At 47.6% G+C, this 20,073-nt stretch overlaps 2 protein-coding genes across 18 annotated transcripts in view; both read right to left on the bottom strand.

The window, feature by feature from the left end:
• Positions 1–44: 44 nt before the first annotated feature.
• Positions 45–2,996, bottom strand: UQCR11 (ubiquinol-cytochrome c reductase, complex III subunit XI). Its single transcript, XM_089535538.1, has 3 exons — positions 2,888–2,996; positions 1,286–1,419; positions 45–652 (listed from the first exon to the last, which is right to left on the bottom strand). The coding sequence occupies exons 1-2, from the start codon at positions 2,935–2,937 to the stop codon at positions 1,299–1,301; spliced, it is 171 nt and encodes a 56-aa protein (XP_089391664.1). The 5' UTR covers positions 2,938–2,996; the 3' UTR covers positions 45–652; positions 1,286–1,298.
• Positions 2,997–8,478: 5,482 nt separating this feature from the next.
• The window catches only part of TCF3 (transcription factor 3), a 68,941-nt gene continuing 57,346 nt past the window's right edge, over positions 8,479–20,073 (bottom strand). For 10 of the 17 annotated variants that reach the window (XM_089535489.1, XM_089535497.1, XM_089535490.1 and 7 more), the window contains 3 exons: positions 19,728–19,966; positions 11,190–11,335; positions 8,479–9,166 (listed from right to left, as the gene is read on the bottom strand). In XM_089535489.1, coding sequence (XP_089391615.1) covers positions 11,193–11,335; positions 19,728–19,966 — 382 coding nt within the window. In that variant the 3' untranslated portion in view covers positions 8,479–9,166; positions 11,190–11,192. Of the gene's footprint in view, positions 9,167–11,189; positions 11,336–12,129; positions 12,357–19,727; positions 19,967–20,073 lie in introns of all 17 variants that reach the window. The other 7 variants (XM_089535496.1, XM_089535499.1, XM_089535498.1 and 4 more) reach the window with 2 other exon arrangements.

The raw sequence follows: 20,073 nt of genomic DNA, 5'->3' as shown, positions 1-20,073 counted from the left end.
GGTTGCCATAAGTCAGGAATGACTTGGAGGCACACAACAACAACTTCATTTGCATCTTCTGAGCAGTTTAATATTAGCAAACCAACTTTCCTTAATGACTTAACATGACTGCATTAGGACTTGGCGATCACGACTTCTGCACAAAACATGCTCTTGATTCGAAACATTCCCAGATCCACGAAAATGGGTCAGGTATTGTTGGTATTGCAGGAAAGAAGAAGCATGGCACGAGATATTAAAGGTTGCTTTGGAAGCAGGGCAGAAGGAAGAGCAGCTTAGGGACTTCACTCTATTTGCAAAACAAAACCCTTAAGAGAACCTGAAGTAATGCATGCATTTGTGGGTGGACACATATATGCAAGTCGACGCTAGCCCAAATATTACTAATGTGGGGATTGTATTCTTGTCTCCAACAGTTTGTCGGTGGAACTGGTTACCATAGAGAGAGGTAGAACCAAGACTGGACTGGAGGACCGCATAGAGCTGGTCACTAAAAAGAGTTTTTATTGGTTTCAGAGGACATTGTGTGGCATTTCCCGGTGGAGGTGGAGAAAACGAAAGGAGCATGTCCTTCTTCTTGCGGAGGTTGGTTCCAGATGGCTTCACAGACTTAGGAACATGAAGGGAAAGAGTTGCTCTGAACCAAAGGAGCCTACAGGAAAAGAGAAAGAAGAAAAACCATCACAAAGAGGGGTTTATCACTGTGAGTTCCTGCATGGCAGGGGCTTGGGCTGGATGGCCCTTCTGGTCTCTTCAAACTCTGTGATACTATGATCTTGCTTGGGCAGCCGGCAGCAGCATCAGTATAAATATACATAGTATACTTAGTATAAATAGAAGTAGAATGGCCCCTCCACGTTTGCTGGAGTTTGGGGTGAAAGACCCCAGTGAATGTGGATAAACCACACATTAAAAACCCCTAAGAGAACACCTCTCTAGGGATCTCCAGGTCCTCCAGTGCAACTCTATGGCCAACATCAGCCAGAAGCTGATCACAGAATCACTCTGGAGGACCTACAAATGCCTAGAGGAGTGTTTCCTCTAGGAACTCCTCCAACACAACATCTGCTGGGAGCTGATCATAGCATCACGCAGGAGGACCTACGCAATGTCTTCCCTAGGGACTTGTAGGCTCTCCAGCGCAACTCAATGGTTAAGGGTCTGGAAGATTTGTGCCGGAGGACCTTGACATTCCTAGAGAGGAGATATTAATCGCATCCGCAAAAGCCAAAGCCGCAACTGTGGAGGGCCAGCTGTCTAAAGGAGCCCAAGGCCAGAAACGTACCCGCAGCCTGGGCTCAGTCGTCCTTCTTGAACTTGCCATTGATCCAAGGGACGTAGTCAAGGATCAGCCTCCAGTCCGTGGCCCAAACTAGCCCTATGGCGCCAACGGAGCCCCATGCGGCCGCCGTGGGGACCCTGCGGTAAAAAAGGGACACAGGAACCTCTTTAAGGCCACTGAAATAGACTCTAACTTATACCTGCCATTGTCGGACTACAAGTCCCAACCGTTCCAAAGCCCAGCAGAAGAGGAAGACCTTGTAGGACCTCTGAAAGAAGAAGACGGCCGCATGAGCTTTCGTAGGTCTTGCTCTGCTTCCTCAGAGGCATGAAGAGAGAGATTCTGCTCCTCTGAACAAAGCCAAAGAAACCCCATGACTACCATTCCCAGAATCCCCCCACCAACAATCTTATTGGGGTTTATTTTTTGGGGGGAGCTCCTTTTGGGGGAACTACCGTCCCCACAATCACCTGCTAGCATGGCCTTCACCAAAACACTTCCTGGCGGTAGGAAGGGAACTACCAATCCCAGAATCCCCCACCAGCAATGGCTTTTGGGGGAAAACGTCCTGGGAGGGAAGACTACCAAACCCAGAATCCTCCCAGCAACAACAGCTTTTGGAAGGGAAGTTCCCTTTCGGTGAGAGGGGACTACCAATCCCAGAATCCCCCGCCAGCAATGTCTCTTGGGGGAAGTTCCTTTGGAGGGAACTACCAATCCCAGAATCCCCCGCCAGCAATGTCTCTTGGGGGAAGTTCCTTTGGAGGGAACTACCAATCCCAGAATCCCCCGCCAGCATTGGCTTTTGGAGAAGCAGTTCCCTTTTGGGGCCAAGCGACTACCAGTCCCAGAATCCCCCACCAGCCATGTCTCTTGGGGGAAGTTCCTTTGAAGGGAACTACCAGTCCCAGAATCCCCCACCAGCATTGGCTTTTGGAGAAGCAGTTCCCTTTTGGGGCCAAGCGACTACCAGTCCCAGAATCCCCCACCAGCCATGTCTCTTGGGGGAAGTTCCTTTGGAGGGAACTACCAGTCCCAGAATCCCCCACCAGCATTGGCTTTTGGAGAAGCAGTTCCCTTTTGGGGCCAAGCGACTACCAGTCCCAGAATCCCCCACCAGCCATGTCTCTTGGGGGAAGTTCCTTTGGAGGGAACTACCAATCCCAGAATCCCCCGCCAGCATTGGCTTTTGGAGAAGCAGTTCCCTTTTGGGGCCAAGCGACTACCAGTCCCAGAATCCCCCACCAGCCATGTCTCTTGGGGGAAGTTCCTTTGAAGGGAACTACCAGTCCCAGAATCCCCCACCAGCATTGGCTTTTGGAGAAGCAGTTCCCTTTTGGGGCCAAGCGACTACCAGTCCCAGAATCCCCCACCAGCCATGTCTCTTGGGGGAAGTTCCTTTGGAGGGAACTACCAGTCCCAGAATCCCCCACCAGCATTGGCTTTTGGAGAAGCAGTTCCCTTTTGGGGCCAAGCGACTACCAGTCCCAGAATCCCCCACCAGCCATGTCTCTTGGGGGAAGCTCCCTTGGGGGTGAGGGGACTACCAATCCCAGAATCCCCTGCTAGCATGGCTTCCACGAAAAGCCTCCCAGGATCCCTCACCAGTTGCGCAGGAGCTGAGCGTAGCGGGGGCCCAGGTACTTGACCAGCATCCTCCCAAAGTCACCTTCCCTCTGCGCATGCGCCTCCTGCCGACACCCTAGCTCCGCCTCCTCATTTTCACAAGCGCGCATACGCCTGGCCCTTAGGTCAGGCGTCCTTTTTCATAGACACACACTCTTAGACTCACACGCGGGGAGCCTCCTTGAGGGTTCATTCTGGGAACAGCCTCTCTTTTGGGTTTGCTACCAGACTTTGGGGGAAATTTCCATTGGTTTATTTATGGCTGGTTTTACTAATCCCTTCTAACCAGTCATGGAAGTGGCCATTCTCTCCCCCCGCCCCAAAAGGAACCCACCCAGGGGATTTTGGGGTTGGTAGTACCCCCAAAGCTAGATTCATACAAGCCATTGCCTTACCCATTACAACACATGGATGTGAGAGCTGCACAATTAAGAAAGAGGATAGGAAGAACACCAGTGCCTTGGAGATGTGGGGCTGGAGGAGAGGGCTGAGGATCCCATGGACAGCCAAAAGGACAAACAAATGGGCCCTAGAGCGGATAAATCAGGAATATCCCTAGGAGCCAAGATGACAAACTGAGGCTCTTGCACTTTGGACACATCATGAAAAGACTCAATAGGAAAGACATACTGCTAGGAAAGGTGGAGGGAAGCAGAGAGAGAGGAAGGCTGCATGCAAGATGGGTGGACTTTATAATGGAGGCCAAGCCAAGGATGAATGTGCAGGGCCAGAGCAGAGGAGCGCAAGGAATCCTTGGGTCAAGTTGCCATGGTCAAGACCAACTCAAGGATGGTTAACAACAGCAGCAACAACAACAAAGCCCCCCCCCCCAGGAGCTTGTATTGGAAGGCTCTGCTAGCAGGGGATTGTGGGGGTGATAGTCCCCAGCAAAGGTCATGTGTGGATGGTGAGAAAGGTAGAGACTGGTCAAGCCTAGCTTAATGCCAGCTTTGCCCCAGCATGCTAACAAAGAAAAAGAAAAGGATGCATCTGTCCAAATGGAAATGATAAGCGGAGGCTGGTGAAAGAAAAAGCCATCCTTGGATCTTCCATGTTGGAAGAAGCCTTCTAGCCATCTCTACAGGGTTGAAAATGTCTTCTGTGACTGTTACGCTTCACACAGTTGGTTGTTGTGTGCCTTCAAGTCATGATGGCCCTAAGGCAAACCTTGGCAGGTTTCTTCAGAACGCGTTTGCCACTGTCATCCTTTGAGGCTGAGAGAGTGCAACTTGCTCAGGTCTCTGCGGCTGAGCCGGGATTCGAACCCTGGTCTCCAGAGTCATCCTAAATAAAACAATAAACAGTCCAACGCTCAAAGCAATACACCAATATGTGTGTGTTTGTGTGGAGTAGGAACCTCTCTCCCTTTTCTTTCCCTGTTGTTTCTTCCTTTGGTACCAGGTTTGTCTGTCCAAGCCATCATGCCCAGGAAGACATCTGCTTTGCTACCTTGTCCGACATTCATTTCTAATACCTAAATAAGACAAGAAGGATGCAGAAAGGGAGAGAGAGACAGAGAGAGAGAGAACCCAAAGCCAATTTAGTACAAGGTAAAACCTTTATTACAACTTTTTCATTGATAGGTATACAACATCTGAAAGACAGAAATGGGGAACGGGAGAAACAAAACAAAACAAAAACAAAAGGTAACTTTGTTATAAAATGTCAACATTTATTGCTACATTACTGTTATGTACAGGACAGTTCTCAAAATTCTACTTTTTAAAAAAGTTAAGGATTATTTAAAAATTCCAAATAATCCAGCCAGCTGTTTTTTTTTTTCTTCTTTTCTTGACACTTGTATAAAATTATTATTTTTATTTTAAAAAAATGAACACAATCCGTATCTTGAGGCACTCGGAAACACAATTTTAACCCCCGTGCTCCTCCCCCCCCCCCCAATATCTCAGAAATCGTGATTCAGTTAAACCAAGGAAAAAGAAAGAAAAATCCCCTCCCCGCCCCAAATATGTTTCTCCTTTTTTTCCATTTTTAAAAATCGGGGTTAGGCATTTTTTTTTAATATTTATATTTATATTTATATATATATATTTATACTATATATATATCTTTCAAAACTATAATGTGTAATCTGATTTAATAACAAGGATCTCAGCCAGTTCGGTACAGCTGGATTTACATGTAGGTGGCAAAAGGCCGGGGCCTCGGTCCAAACACAATTATGTTGTGACTCGAAAAAGCCATTGGCCAACTGCGTCTGGATCAGGACCACCCTCCCTCCCTTCCCTCCCTAACCACAAAGGACTCGGTTTTGTAAAAATTTATATAAAAAGCCCCAACGATAACAACAAAAAAGAGCCCTCCAAATAATTTGAGAGGGCTAAAAAATACGCAGCCTCCCCCTCCCCTCCTAAAAAAATATATATCAATAGGAATCAAGTTGCATTTTTTGTTCTCTGTGTTGCTTGATCCCAGTTTTCTTTTCTTTTTTCCAAACCAACCAAACAAACATTATTATTATTATTCATTTTTTCCTGTGGTGCTGTTTCCCCTAAGACTTTGCTTGTTGTTTTTTTTTGCTGGTTGTCCCTTTTCGTCTCCTAAAACCCTCCGCCTCCCCTGGATCCTTTCCGGACCAAAAACAATAATATAAATATCCCAGGATTCTGTCGGACGCACCGAGATTACAAACTTAAACGGACTTCAAACCTGTTTTTAGCTATTGCGGTTCCCCGGTTTCTGGGAACTGCAGCTCTAAGAAGGTAAGGGACGATGAGGGAGGGAGACTGACATCTCAGGAAAGGTTTCTCAGCACGAAAACGGCAGCATTCCCATTAAGACAGCTAAAACTGGTTTGAAACTGGTTTAGAGCTTGTAGTGTAGACGCACACCCTTAGAAAGGTGAGCTCCTTCCCTCCCTCTCATCCCTTTTAACAGAACAGAAACACTTTCACACAAAGCAAAAATAAAAATTAACAAGTAAAAACAGAGCTTGTCTGGGAGTTGGTAGACTCGAAAGAGGTTTAAAGGAGATCTGAAAAGAAGCCATCGCACTTCCTGCTTTGAAAAGGTATTTAGCCTCGGTGGTGGCAGTGGGGGAAATGAGCGCACGCTTCTCAGGTCCAAATGGACCTTTGTTCACATGGGAATGCCCACTCAGTAGCCTCAGTTCTTGCAAAGCCATTGGTACCCAGGGTGGCCTTATGCTGGTTTACAAATTTACCTGCAAAGAAGAGCTGACCTCTGCCTTGTTGGCTTCAGGTCACCTGTGAGAAGAATCTTCCCAAGACTTCCAAGGTTCTGAAAACAAGGACTCTCCCATTAGATTATGGTGGCCAATGCAACTTGGGTAGGAGAGTGGATATGTCTTATCTCTATGATGGACCAAGGCTGTGGCAAGAGGGGAAAGTCCACATGTCCAGCAAGAACCATCTCCAAGAAGCAGTCCTTTTAATGCTCGGTGTCTCTTCTGGCACACAGAGGAAAGAAAAGGCGGGACGGGGGTACAAGGGGGATGCTTCCCAGTGTTATAACTCACCCAGGTGAGTTATAACGTAACTCTGACTCCAGATGACAAATCTGAGCGGCTAGAGAGGTTGATGCAGTGGATGAAGAACTTCAGCAGGATGAGCCAAAGCTGGGGGACACCTCCATCATTTGTGGTCAGCATCTTATAAATAAGAAACTCTGGCTTCTCACAGTCAGGCAGCTGTAAATCCCATAGCCGTGGCTACAATGGGTTTTGTTTTTCTCAACTCTTCGTTCTCCTTGGCTTTTGGATCTTGGCTGAGATCCTGCTTTGGAGTCTTGGACTGACTTCTGGTATGTGTCTCCTTGCTTCGGGTATCATGACTGGTGACTTTGACGGAGACCTTGCTGCAGCACCTCCTTTCAACCTGTGTAAACTCCCCTGACTCTGTGTATGACCAAGTCTGGCCAGTGTCTCCCAAGCACAACTTGCCTCTTGTGACCCTCGCTGGCACAAAGGCAGCCATACTCTCCTCCTCTGCCCATGAAAGCCAAAGTCTACAGAATCTTCCCAAATCTGCAGCCAGGATAAGCGGTTTGTTTTGTTTTCTTAAGCGGCTGGGAAGATCCAGTTCTTGAAGTCACAGAGACTGTGGATGCTGCGGTTGACCCTACAATCTGGCAAGAGTGGCTAGTCATAAAAGCTGTGGCTGCTTGTCTGAATTTTTAAGGTCACTACCCAAAGTCCCTGCTCCAGAGCTACAACGAGACACGGTCTTAATAAATGGGCTTGCTGGTAATCAGGACCATGTTGAGGCTAGACATCTATGGAGACTGAAGGAGAACAAGAAGGCCAGGTCTGTATGGTGCTGGAACCACCATGATGCCTTTCAACAGTCTTCCTCTGCTACAATGCCTTATGCAACCTTCAAGGATATTCAAAATTCAAGACAGAGCTTCATGCTTGAAGATCCCCAAAGCCCCTGGATTAGCCTTGAGATCCGCTTGGCGGTTGCATAGCCTTCCTGTTGGCTGACATGTGGAACAGAGGAGAAGCTCCGTGAGTTTGGACTGTGGAGATGCTACTCACTTCCCCCAATCTCCCAAGATTCATGTGGGCACAGCCTTCCTAGGATTCTCTTTCTTCTGTTCACAAAAAGCAGTGTCTCTGCGTTACGGATGGTGATGGCGGTGGGCAAAACATCTCTCAATGTCATCTAGACAGCAGGCAGTCCTCAGCAGAACACCACAGTCTTTCGGATCTTCTGAAAATGCCAAAGCCGGGAAGGCATGTTTTCTGAACAGCTCTGGATTGATGCAGTGTTGGTGCAAGAACTCCCAAATCCATCTTGTTGGGGGGCACATTGCAATGGACCCAATTGGGGTGGTGTTCCTTGGCCTTTGTGTGCTACAAACAGCTCCTTTTCCTTTCCTTGTTTTTGCTAGATGTGGCTCTTTTGTTCTTTTCCCCTTGGAGGGGTCTTTGTTCTGCTTCCAACCTGGCAGCATCTTTTTTGTTAAAAAATGTATTATTCTCTTTACTCCTTGCCTCCTGATATTCCTTCCTTTTGTTCCATGTCTGTTTTTATGAGCGCTTGACAAATGGCGAAGCATGATCCAGGCTACTTCCATTTTCTCCCAGTTCTCACCACCTGCTTTTTTGGGTCCATTTGCCCACAGGATGCTCAATATGTTGGTTTTGGGGAGGGTGGCATCTTCGTTTGAGATGTCACCCATCCCTGGCACACACAGGCCAGGAAGAAAAAGGAACCAAACTTACTTCTTCTCGGAGTACCTTTATCTCCTATGAAGGAAGAGGACCACAAATATTTTGGGGGGAGCTGGGAGAGAACAGGCTGAAAGGTAAGACTTTTAAGAGTCACTTAGCAGGATCAGAAAGACAAAAGGACCAAGGTCTGCAAGATTCCTTGACCATCTCCCCCAACCCCTCCAAAGTGGCCAAAATGCAAAGAGATGATACCAGTACATTCTGGATTTCTTTTCTGACTAGCCACGTGAGGCCAGTTAGTAGCCCAGATAGCTAAAGTCCACGCTGGCAGCTTCTCTGAGCCGAAAAACAAACCCCTCTCGCACCGCTTTCTTCTTTTGTTTCCTTTGTTTGTTTTAAAAAACATCCAGTCTCTTAATACAAACTTTTAATATTTCTGGTTGATCTCACTGAAAAAATAATATGCAACATTAATTATAAGAAACAGCAGCAGGAAAAAAAAGCATGGGGAGTCGCAAGTCTCTTTCTCGCTCGCTCGCTCTCTCGCTCGTTCGCTCAATCTTTGTACACATTATTTTTCATTGTTGCTTACAAAACATATATGCAAAAGAAGCTTTTTTAAAAAAAAACCAAAAGGCATTACTATGTTTGTTCTACATTTTTTTTTAAAAAAAAATTATCGTTAACTAATGTTCTTTTTTTAAAAAAAGAAAAGAAAAATAAAACGCGTAGGCACAATATATATATTTTTTGCTGGCCTTTTTGTGAACAAGCCACTTGTAATGAAACGTTTCCCCACACCCCCCGCTCTGAAATTGAAGGATATGTATTGACAGTTCCAGAATATACATTTAAGGCAATCTTTGCAGTTGTTTTTTTTCCCCGATTCAACAACGTTGTTGTTTTTCCTTTCGAGAGAAGAAAAAAAGTTCCTTCGAGCGCATTGAATGTCCGTTGCCGTGCATCTATACTGAAACAGAACTACAGTTTCTGGGCGATCACACGGCGGGGCTGGCGGTTGGGTGGGTGGGAGCGTGATGGGGCCTTCCCTTCTTCTTATTCTTACAGACATCTGCTTCCAGGTGAAGAAAAGCGGTAGTCTAGGGGCAGAAAACAAGGAGGTGAATTCTTTGCTAATTGGGTTCTCCAAGAAAGCAACACATCATCTTTAGCATTTGCTCCCCACTCTGAGAAAGCTTTCAAAAACTTCACAGTTTTCGCAGTTTGGGGCTTCTTCTGCACAAAATTCACATATGAAATTTCTACACAGAAAAGAAACACTTTCTGAAAAGAATATACTGTAGCAGTGATGGCGAACCTTTTTAGGTTTGCGTGCCAGGGGGCGGGGCTTCTGCCCCCTGGGATGGGGCTGCGTGCTGGGGAGGGGCTTCTGGCCCAGGGGGTGTGGCTTCCACCCTCCGTGGGCGGAGCTTCCACCCTCTGGGTGGGGCTCCTCCCCTGCATTTTTCCCGGCCCCCAGCTGTCTCTCAGAGACAGCTGGGGGTCAGCAAAGGCCCATGAGGGGGCAGAGCCATGGGCATGGCCCCAGTCCTCCTCTTCCCGGACCTTTCTTCACGCCAAAGGGCTCTCTAAAGCCCTTTGGGGGCGAAGAAAGGCAAAATGGGAAGAAGAGGAATGGCAGGGCCCCTTCCTCCCTCCCCACGGACCTTTCCCTGCCCTCTAGGAGCCCCGTTTGGGGCACTTGGAGGGCAGAGAAAGGTAAGTGGGGGAGGAGGGAGATGGGGAGGGCCCCTGCCTCCCTCTCCACAGAGCTTTCCCTGCTTCCAGCTGTCTCTCCAGAGACAGCTTTAGGCAGGCAAAGCTCCCTGAGGAGGCGGCACTGGCATGCGCGGTCACTCCTCCTCTCCCCACCCTTTTCCCAGCCTCTAGCTCTCTTGAAGAGGCAGCTGGGGGATGGGAGAAGGCTTCGAGGAGGAGCCAGAGGCGCGCTCCTCTGGCTCCTTCTCCGGAGCGCCCTTTTCTGGCTTCCAGCTGTCTCCGAGAGACAGAGGAAGGCCAGGAAAAGGTAGGGAGGGGGAGGAACGGGCACGCACGTGCCTCTTCCGCCTTCTCCCTGGCCCCGTGCCCGAGGAAATGGCCCAAAGTGCCACTTCCGGCACGCATGCAGTGGGTTCGCCATCACTGGACTATAGCATCTCTGCACATAGATACACTGGTGCCTCGGGTTACGAAATTAATTTGTTCCGCCATTCCTTTCGTAACCCGAAAATTTCGTAACCCAAAAAATAATCCGTTAGCACTGGAAAGCCTATAGCTGCACTTTGCAGCATTTGAATTTCGCGCCAAAATGAATTTCGTAACCCGAAAAATATTTCGTAACCCGAAACAGTTTTTGCCAATCCAACTTTTTCGTATCCCGGAAATTTCGTAACCCGATCATTTTGTATCCCGAGGCACCAGTGTACTACCTCCTATGCAGAAAATGTTGTCACTAAGGACTTATTCTGTGCAAAATTGGCATTTTGGGAAGCAGAAAACAGCTAGAGAGACACACAAGAATCTGTAAAATGGAGGGAAGTACGGATTCACGGCAAGAACTACACTTAGATTCCCACAGCTCCTTGTGTCTCTCTACATCTGCATCTCTTTCCAGCCCCACAAATATAGTATAGGTCCATATTATGCTACATACATTCCAAAATCTGGAAAAAAAAATCCCAACTCTGAAATGCTTCTGATCCCAAGCATTTCAAATAAGGGATGCTCAACCTGTAATATCAATGCCATTGTCATCATCTGTGAAGTGCTGGATGGTGGGGCTTGTTCAAAGCAGTGTTGCTTTTCTAACTGTGACCCTCACTATGGCATCAGACATTTTGTCAGTCCATTTGAAATCACTCCCAGAGCACTTCTTACCACTGGAACCATGTCCGTTTTCATCCAACATTCCTAATTTCCTAGATTCTTGGACTGAATTCAAATCATTGATGGTCCATAACCCCAGTGAGTAACACCTGGTAGACTGTGAAACTCTGTTGCCTCAATAAGAGGTATTGTACCTTGAATGTTGTATCTGCAAAGCAGCTCAGGAACCCCAGACAGACATTCCTATTTCCCCCTTCCCGTCATGTACTTCAAAACCCCAAATGATGGATGCCCTACCTTCTACATGTGTCCCACGGGATTGTGCCCATCTCCCAGGCCTGGATGCGATGCCGAAAGCGCCATCTGAGGATCGCCCACCACGCCTGACACTTTCTCCTCCTCGCGACGTTTCAAGCAGGCCGCCTTAGGATTCAGATTGCGTTCTGAGACAGAAGGAAGAGACACAAGCCATGGGAAGGAGGAGAAAAGCAACTGCCTTGGGAAAATCACTTGCAAGCGTTATTTTTCCCTCCCCTCGAAGCACAAGAAAAGCCAAGGGAAAGCCAGAGAGAAGGGAGATACACAAGCTATAGAAGCATGAGAGGTCTCCCAGTTGTACCAGTGTCCTCAGTATGACTCCTTTTAGCAGCTGCAGTCAGCCCAAAGCTGTTCTTTACAGAGAAAAATGCTGCCAGATCAAGATATTCAGACTGCAAGCACCCACTTCCCATCCTTCTTGGAAAACTGGCATAAAATCTGTTAAGACCGTCGAAAACCTGTGGATCACAATTCATGGAAACACAGACTCTTGGAGCCAGAAGGGAGCCCAAGGGCCATCTACTGCAACCCCCGGCCATGCAGGAATATGTAACCAAAGCACTCCTGAAAAAGACTGCTTTAAGACCTCCAAAGACAAAACACCCTCCAGTCTAAAGGTTCTTCCTAAGATTTAGGTGGGATCTCTTTCCTTGTCATCTCAATCAATTGGGGGTTTGTTTTGCATTTCCTTTGGGAATCCTCTCGGCTCCAGTCAAATGGCAACTGACGGAGCAGCAAACAACACAAAACAGACCCACCACCACCATCACCACCCACTGAGCAAAAGGGAGGAAAGGGATAGGCAGAGACACTCGTGGAAAGGAACACAGGGAAACGGAGGCATGCCCACGGAAGGAGTCTGCGCGAGAAAGCGTGACCTCAGGGTTGAAGGGGGCGGGATCCCCCAGCGGCACCGTACCTCGTACTTGCTGTTCCAAGCCTAGAATGACTTGCACTGCTTGCTGGAGGATGATGAGCTTGGTCTGTGCTTTGTCTGTTTTTAAGTGCATCTGGCACATGCGTCCCAGCTCTTTAAAGGCCTCGTTTATGTCCCGCACGCGTACCCTCTCCCTGGCATTATTGGCCATCCGCCTCTCCCGGTCCCTCAGATCCTTGTCCTCCAGTGACAGCGCCTCATCCGTACTGCTGGGTTCACACAGCACCACAGGGGTTAGTCAGGGAGCGAAGTCGTGACTCGGGGGGCTGGGGGTCAGGGTTGGTGGGAGGAGGACGGTGCCGAGGTGTGGTGGAAAAATGCCCATGGTGACTGCAAGCCAAAGTGGCACAAGCCAAACTGACCCCAGAGATAAGGAGCTGCCAGATCCTTACGGTGGTTGGGTTCTTTTGGGAGCCACCGTTTCTGACCTATGGAGAACCTAAGGCAAACCTATGGCGGGGTTTTCTGAGCAATATTTGTTCAAAGGGGGTTTGCCTTTGCCTTCCCCCGAGGCCGAGAGAGTGAGACTTGGTCACCCAGGAGGTTTCCACAGCCAAGCAGGGATTTGAATCCTAGTCTCCCAGACTCCTGGTTCAGCACTCAAACACTACACCCCACTGGCTTCCTTCAGACATTTCCTTGCCTTTCAGACACTTTGAACAACAACGTCTACAATCCCTGACCGCTGGCCATGCTGGTAGCAGCTTTGCAAGAGCTCCAGTCCAAAACCTCTGGGAAAGATAGGGTTGCCTACCTTTCCTGTGGTGAATACTTGTACCTCTGTTTGCATTAATACAGATTATTTTTGCTCAGCAGTTCATGTTTTACCTCTATCAGGAGGGGGCATACCATTGTAAGCCACTGTTACACCTCTCCTTTGCCGCTTGGGGGAGCCAACATTATTCAAAACAACATACCAAAAAAAGATGAGTGTCCATTAATTGTGCATGTGTGTTTTTAAGAAGTGATAAAACCATTTTGACATTGCCTTTTCCTCTGTTTTAATGTCGAAAAGATCACAGAGCTATCTGTGTATGTGTAGCATGCAATAGCAATAGCAAGTATATTTCTATACCGCTTATCAGTGCACTTAAGGACTCCCTAAGTGGTTTACAAAGTGTAAGCTAATGTGTAGGGAAGACCCTATAAACTCAAGGGCCTGTTACAGACTGCCAAAATAAAGCTGCTTTGGGACTCTTTGGAGGTATGCTGTTTAAATGATGCATGCATCCTAAGAATCCGGAAGATGCACCAAAGCTGCACTCCAGTGCTTAAGACTAGATCGTGGCTTTGGCGCGACCTCAGGACTCTTAGGACCCATGCATCATTTAAATAGCATACCTCCAAAGAGACCCGAAGCAGCTTTATTTTGGCAGTCTGTAACAGGCCAAAGTGTCTAAGTTCAAACACTGTACTTTATGCGGCTTTTAGCATATGCTAAAAGAGAAGGAAACTCTAATCAAACCTACAACCCAAGGACCTCACTGCCACCATCCATGCTTGTCAAGGCCTCAGCAGTCGAACCTCTGGTTTAAAAGGTGAGGCCAGTTCTGTGCACGCTGCACTCCACCAGAAAAATCCATTGCACAGGCCCGAAGGATACATCCAACATCATCAACGCGCTTGTAGAAAGCACGGATGAGTCCTTCCTGAATCTTCGTTTGTGAAGTAAAGCCAAGAAGAAGAAGCAGCATATGCTGAAAGCCACACTGGGAGAAGAGGCGGTGTGTTCCGGGTGCATGCCACCGCATGCACAAGCCCCATTCATTTAAATGGGGCTCAAGCATAGGCGGAATCCCTTTACGTGGGGAGTTTGGAACGGATCCCCCCGCGTTAAGAAAGGGCAGACTGTAATACATCTGTTCTACAGTGCTATGATAGAAACAACAACTTCAGTTGTTGAACCCAGGCTTTGAGACTTAAACCCGCAATCCAGAGTGAGGTGGGCAACCTGCAGTCCCCTAACTGATTTTGTAACACCCAGGTGTAACCCCCCCCCCACCAATTGGGTAGGGCAATGCACCTTCTGACCCCCAGAAGTTGCTCCCTCCTAGTCTAGGTCTAGAGTTTGTATTTCAAGATCTGAATATCGGAGTACAGTGGTCCTCCACATTTGCTGGGGTTAGGTGAAGGATCCCCATGAATGTTGGAAAACTGCAAATAAAAAAATACCATTTTACCTCTCTAGGCATCTCCAGGTCCCCCAGTGCAACTCTGTGGTCAACATCTGCCAGAGGCTGATCACAGAATCATGTGGGAAGACCTACAAATACCCAGAGTAGTGTTTTCTCTAGGAACTTCTAGGTTCTCCAGCACAACTCTCTATGGTCAACTTCTGGCAAAGTTGCACCGGAGGACTTAAGAGATTCCTAGAGAGAACATATTAATCAAAACTGCAAATAATCAAATCTGCAAAAATCAAAGCCACATATGTGGCAGGCCAACTCTATTGTTAATATTATAGTACTGCTGCACAAATCAAGAATTAAAGAGAAGTTTTGCTTGATATCAGCCCATCTTCTCCCACTTGGCTCCCCTTCTCAGAGGGAATGGCTATGCAAAGGAGGAACTTACCAGCAAGAAAGAGTTGCATCCCAACCTAATTCCTTCCTAGTTTCTCAAGTGAGGAATCCTAAACCCCAAAAAACCAAAACAAAAAACAAACCCTGGTTTGTGATCCTGGTTTGTTGAGGGATGGACAAACTGGGATTCCCTGTCAAGATTCAACACTAATTCTGGTTTAGGTCCTTTGTGCTAGGATGCTTCTCCTTCAGAAATTTGTGTCGTATTGTTATGAAAAGCAGGGCCTCAACATTTGAAACTAGGCAGCCAGAGGCCTGTGTGTCAAAACCCTTCCAGCACCCATTTCTAGTTAATTGCAAATTTCAAGGTTTTGTGACAAAGGGTGCGAAATGAGAAGGAAAAGGAAGGGGTCACTTGGAAATGATGCAGTACCACAACTTGTGAGTGGACTTGATGGACATATGGCCCCTATGAATTGCAGAGTTCTTTCTCACACAAGGGATACTCAGAGGTGGCTTTGCCAGTGCCTTCCTCTGAAATCCAGCAGCCAGGACTTTGTATTTCTTGGCAGTTAAGCCCTAACCAGGGTTGACCCTGCTTAGCTTCCAAGATCAGACAGGATCTGGTGCCGTTAGGGTATTTAGGCTTAAGTAGTAATGACTGTTGTTTGTTGGGTGCCTCCATGTGGCTTCCCACTTATAGGACTACCCTAAAGCGAACCTGTTACAGGGTTTTCTTGGCAAGAGTGGGCTTCTCCTTGCCTTCTTCTGGGGCTGAATGTGACTTGTCCAAGGATTTGAACCCTGGTCTCCTGAAGTCCTAGTCCAACACTCAAACCACTACATCACGCTGGCTCTAAAAAGTAAGATTTTCTTGGCATGCTTAGAAGGTTTTGGCATTTTCCTTCTTTCCAGCTGAGAGAATGTGTCCTGCCTGAGGAAGCACCCAATAGGTTTCTATGGCTGAGCAGAGTCTCCAGAGTTGGGTCCAACGCTCAAACCACCACCCCACAATGGCTTGCTTATAGAAGTGGTGCTGGTTGTTATTGCTCAAATCACCACATCCACGCTGGTTCTCCTGGTAGTAATAACAGTGTAAAAATCTCTTAAGGGAGAGCACCAATCTCTGTGTGGAAACACAACTAAGGCTACCATACAAGGGTAGGCATGAAATATTTGCCAACTAACACCTACACATCTCCAAAGGCAGTTACGCACCAGGGGAGTTGGTTACTAAAACTCCTTAAAAACACAAACAACTTGCCCCAGCTGGCAAAGAAGCCCCCAAACCTCACAGCAAGATGACAATTCAGTTCCATTCACCCCTTGAGGCAGTTAGGAGGACCACCGCAAGCGTCGGCAGCACCTTAGGCTCTTAGCATCTCTTAACCAAAGAAGTAATCCCTCCCTTTTCCCATCATCCCCAGCCAAGGCATACTTTGGAGCATGGATGGCCATTTCCCCCAGAGCAAAAAATAAAAATGATAAAAAATATCTCACAGGGGTAGGCTTGACTACTTTGAGGATCTGGTGAAATCTCAGGTCAGCTGGAAGGTTCAATCTTTTGAGTGTCTGTGTGTGTGTGAAGGGGGGGGGGGCATTTAGACTAGAAGGCATACAACCTGCCTCTTAAAACAGGTGGAAATGGTCAAAACAGTGCTTGAGGAGCCAAGGCATGGTTTTGAAATCGAGTCGGATTTGGCTTTGAGAACACGCATGCATACAGAAATCCAACCGGCCCTGTTAACCATTAAGTGTGGAAACACAACAACACAGACAGGGAATTGCAGGAGACAGTTCCTCTGGCTGATAAGGGGCAAGGGGAGAGAAAACCTTTCCAAAACCTTGGTTACCCTTCAAGTAGTTCTTTGGATCACTGGTCCCTGGCCTCCAAATGGTAGAGCAGGAGTGGGCAAAATGCATTCTTCTTTTGTTGCCCTTGGCATCTCCAGAATCTCTAGACTGACCTTTTTCTGGCCAAAAAAAGAGAGGGGAAATTGCTACTCTGGGATGCCTCTGAAACTTTTGAGAAATTTTGTCTGAGAAAATCCTTTTTTTGGGGGGGGAGATGGTGGCTATGTGCCTTCAAGACATTTGCCACATATGCTGACCCTAAGGCAAACTGATCATGGATGGGGTTTCCTTGGTCAGACTGATTTAGAGGTTTGAGGCTAAGAGTGTGTGACTTGACCAAGGTCATCCAGTGGGTTTTTATGGCTGAGCAGGAATCTGAACCTGGATCTCCTGAAGTCCAACACTCAAACCACAAGACCATGGTAGCTCCTGTTTATAACAGCCCAAGGGTTTAAAAAAGAAAAAGCTAGGAGCAGGTAATGGTAGCTTCTAAATAGCTTCTATAAAAATTATGCCTCAACACTGGGGCAAATCAGAAATGGTTTTGTGAGGCAGGTTCAGCTCATAGGTTCTAATTCCTGACAAGGCAAGACTCAACTTTGCTTGACCCATCTGAATGTTTAAATTATTATTATGTTAACCAGAGGATGTCCACAGGGAACCCAACTTAGGGGACGATGTACCAACTCTTTTCCCTCCCAGTCTGTTCCTTCCCTACTATCGCTGCTACCCTCCATGTGCCTCCTTGTTGATATATATGTGCGCATGTGGTGTTATTGTTTTTTTGTCTCTCTCTGAGCAAGCAGCAAGTACAAGGTAGAGGGAGGGAACCACCGAGAGGTCACGGCCGGGGTCTGTCTGTAGGAAAGCAGGAAAGGAAGGGGGATAGGAGGAAAGATGAAGAAGAAGAAGAAGAAAGAGGAGAAGAAGACACAAGGGAAATAAAAATAAAGTTTATACATGTTATGACAGATGAAAAGGGGAGGCGGATTAGATTGAATAGCACAAACGAATTCCAGCATTGTGACATGAGAGCAGAGCAGAAAACAGGCCTTGAAAACAAAATATTAATAATAATAATATAAATCGGCAGCCTCTGTTGAAGAAAAGAGCGGGGAATTAAACCTGGGCAGGTTCTGAGGAAGGAAAGTTAAATGCACGCATGCAGAGCCAAGCGTTAATGGGCAGGGAGACACATTGGAGCCCCGATCCCTTTCCAGGGGAGACCGCCTGCTTTCTGGATCAAGCTCAAGGGCGCCTTCTAGCCTCCTACACACAGAGCCTGGAGCCGTTTCTCTGGGGGTGGCATTGCCCCAATGTTCATTTGGCAACTGGGGACAGGACAGGATTTGGGTGGTGGATTGGGGGCAGAGGAGGAATCTTTGGCATCAGAGCATTCCCCATTCCAACAGAGCTAAAACAACCCAATTTCTTCGGCAGCTTTCACTCACCCAAGATTACTTTCAATGACTTAAAACCACACAAGGCTGGTTCCCTCCATTCCTATGTGCTAGTGCAAAAGTGGCCATCTATGGGAAGCCTCCCATGAGACCTTGGAGGGCCACAGTCCCCTGCACCCACTTCCAAAAAGGAACTTTTTTTGCCTCTCATTGACCTCGGGGACATTTCCATCATGCCTTTGGGCCATTTTAGGCCCAGGAAAGATCTTTCCTACCAACAGAAAGTGAAAAAAATTGCAACTTTTTGGACAAATGAGGGCTGCACTTTGCCCACCACTGCACTAACTTAACACTCAAGATTGACCAAGAGCACCCTCTTAAAGGTACTGTACCCAGACTCCAACTTCAAAAATCATGGGTGATGGAAAGAAGAGTAGCAGAAGAAAGAAAAACAGAGAAGGGAGAAAGAGAGAGGGAGAGAGAGTCATCCTTAGTAGCCACGCCACCTACATACAGAATAACTGGTTCAAGAATATGCTACTGGAAGCATCTGAACCAAACGCATTCTGTCCCTGGGAACGGTCACCACAAGGTGAGAAATCCATAGGCACATGTCTTATAAACTAGGCTCCATGTGGGGAAACAGAGGCACAACTTCATTTCACTGGGGACCAGAATTGTTCATCAGGTTTACTGCCTAGGATATGCTTACAAGAAAATGGACCAGCACATCGGGGGGAAACTATGAGGTCAAGATTAGGTTGTTGGAAACCCCTCCTATTTCTGGAGAGGAATTCTGCACAGACCTTTCTCCAGAAGCATCCCACCCTAAATCAGGGATGGGCAACTCTGGAATGTTCTTGGCCTGCAACTCCCATCCTGCTTCACTGCTGGCTAGGCTAGCTATGACTGCTGGGAGTTATAGCCCTACAAGGTCTAGAGCAGGGCAGGGCAAAGTGTAGCCTGTGATCCACATGTGGCCCCCATGGCTTTGAATTGCCCCTTAAAAGATTGGGAGGGCATTCCCACCATGTCTGTTTCTGAAAAACAAATTGCCCCCAAATTTAAGCCAATTTTTGAAAAAGGAAGCAAAACGGAAATGACTTCTGTCCACTTCCTACTGTTAAACAAAGGCCTTTCCTGGGCTTAAAATAACCCAGAGAAGCCCAAACACATGGTGAAAATGTCCCCATGACACCTAGAAGGCATTTGGGGGCAAAAAACCCCTCATTTTGTAGCGACAGGTGTGTGGGGAAGATATGACCCTCCAAGGTCTCCTGTGGGGCAACTGCAGCCTTTCAAGGTTGCCCCCAGACCCACGTCTTCCCCACCTCTGGCTCCAGATGCAGAGCAATGAAACGCTTGTGTATGGAACCGGCTGCCCTTCAGCGTGGTGCAACAGAGCGGGGAAAGGAAAGGCAAGAGGAACACAAGGTAACTGCAAAGGGTTCCCTGGTGAAGGCACCAAGTCAGCATGCATGCAGAAAGGGCAAACATTTTTTCCGTTACTTAGTCCAAATGCAGAACTTGAGGGCAAGGGATGCAAACTAACCCCCTGACACAAAATGAAACAAAGAAGTAAAACAAAAACAAAAAACAAGCAAACAAAAACAAAAGAAACAAAAACGAGCCAACTGGCCATAAACAGGATGCGAGAATTCAAGGAAGCGGCAGCAGGACGGAAAACGCTGGGAGAGTTGTGGCGCCCGGCGATGGCGCAGGCCGGGGCAGGGTTGGAAGGACAAGACAGACAGCCCCCATGCCGTTCCAAAAAAACCTCACCCTGTCGGAATCCTCCACTAACCTCTAACTTGTTGTTCCAGATTGAGAATAACCGAGACGGCCTGGTGTAGGATTAGCAGTTTGGTCTGCGGTTTTTCGCTGTTAAGGTGTAGCTGGCACATGCGCCCGAGCTCCTTAAAGGCCTCGTTGATGTCACGGACGCGCAGGCGCTCGCGGGCGTTATTGGCCACCCGCCTCTCTTTCTCCCGCTCGGCTTTTTGCTCTGGGGGAAGCAGGTCATCCTCCTCATCCTCATCTTGACTGATAATTTGAAATATAAGAATGAAACAAGGAGAAGGGTGGTGGGCGGGGTGGGGGAGGACATTTTTCTCATTTTCACACCTCGGCACCGGAACACAGTTCACAAT

This window comes from Sceloporus occidentalis, unplaced genomic scaffold (genome assembly GCF_023333645.1).
Source record: "Sceloporus occidentalis isolate IW3139 unplaced genomic scaffold, rSceOcc1.0.p SCAF_8, whole genome shotgun sequence".
NCBI lineage: Eukaryota > Metazoa > Chordata > Lepidosauria > Squamata > Phrynosomatidae > Sceloporus > Sceloporus occidentalis.
This window is presented reverse-complemented; position numbering and strand designations above follow the sequence as displayed.

What these genes read in the sequence shown, in the direction of transcription:
- UQCR11 (XM_089535538.1), bottom strand. Translation starts at nt 2,937, where the DNA reads ATGCTGGTCAAGTACCTGGGCCCCCGCTACGCTCAGCTCCTGCGCAAC. An exon ending in GCTCAGCTCCTGCGCAACTG is followed by an intron (nt 1,420 to 2,887) that starts GTGAGGGATCCT and finishes TTTTTACCGCAG; the next exon opens with GGTCCCCACGGCGGCCGCAT.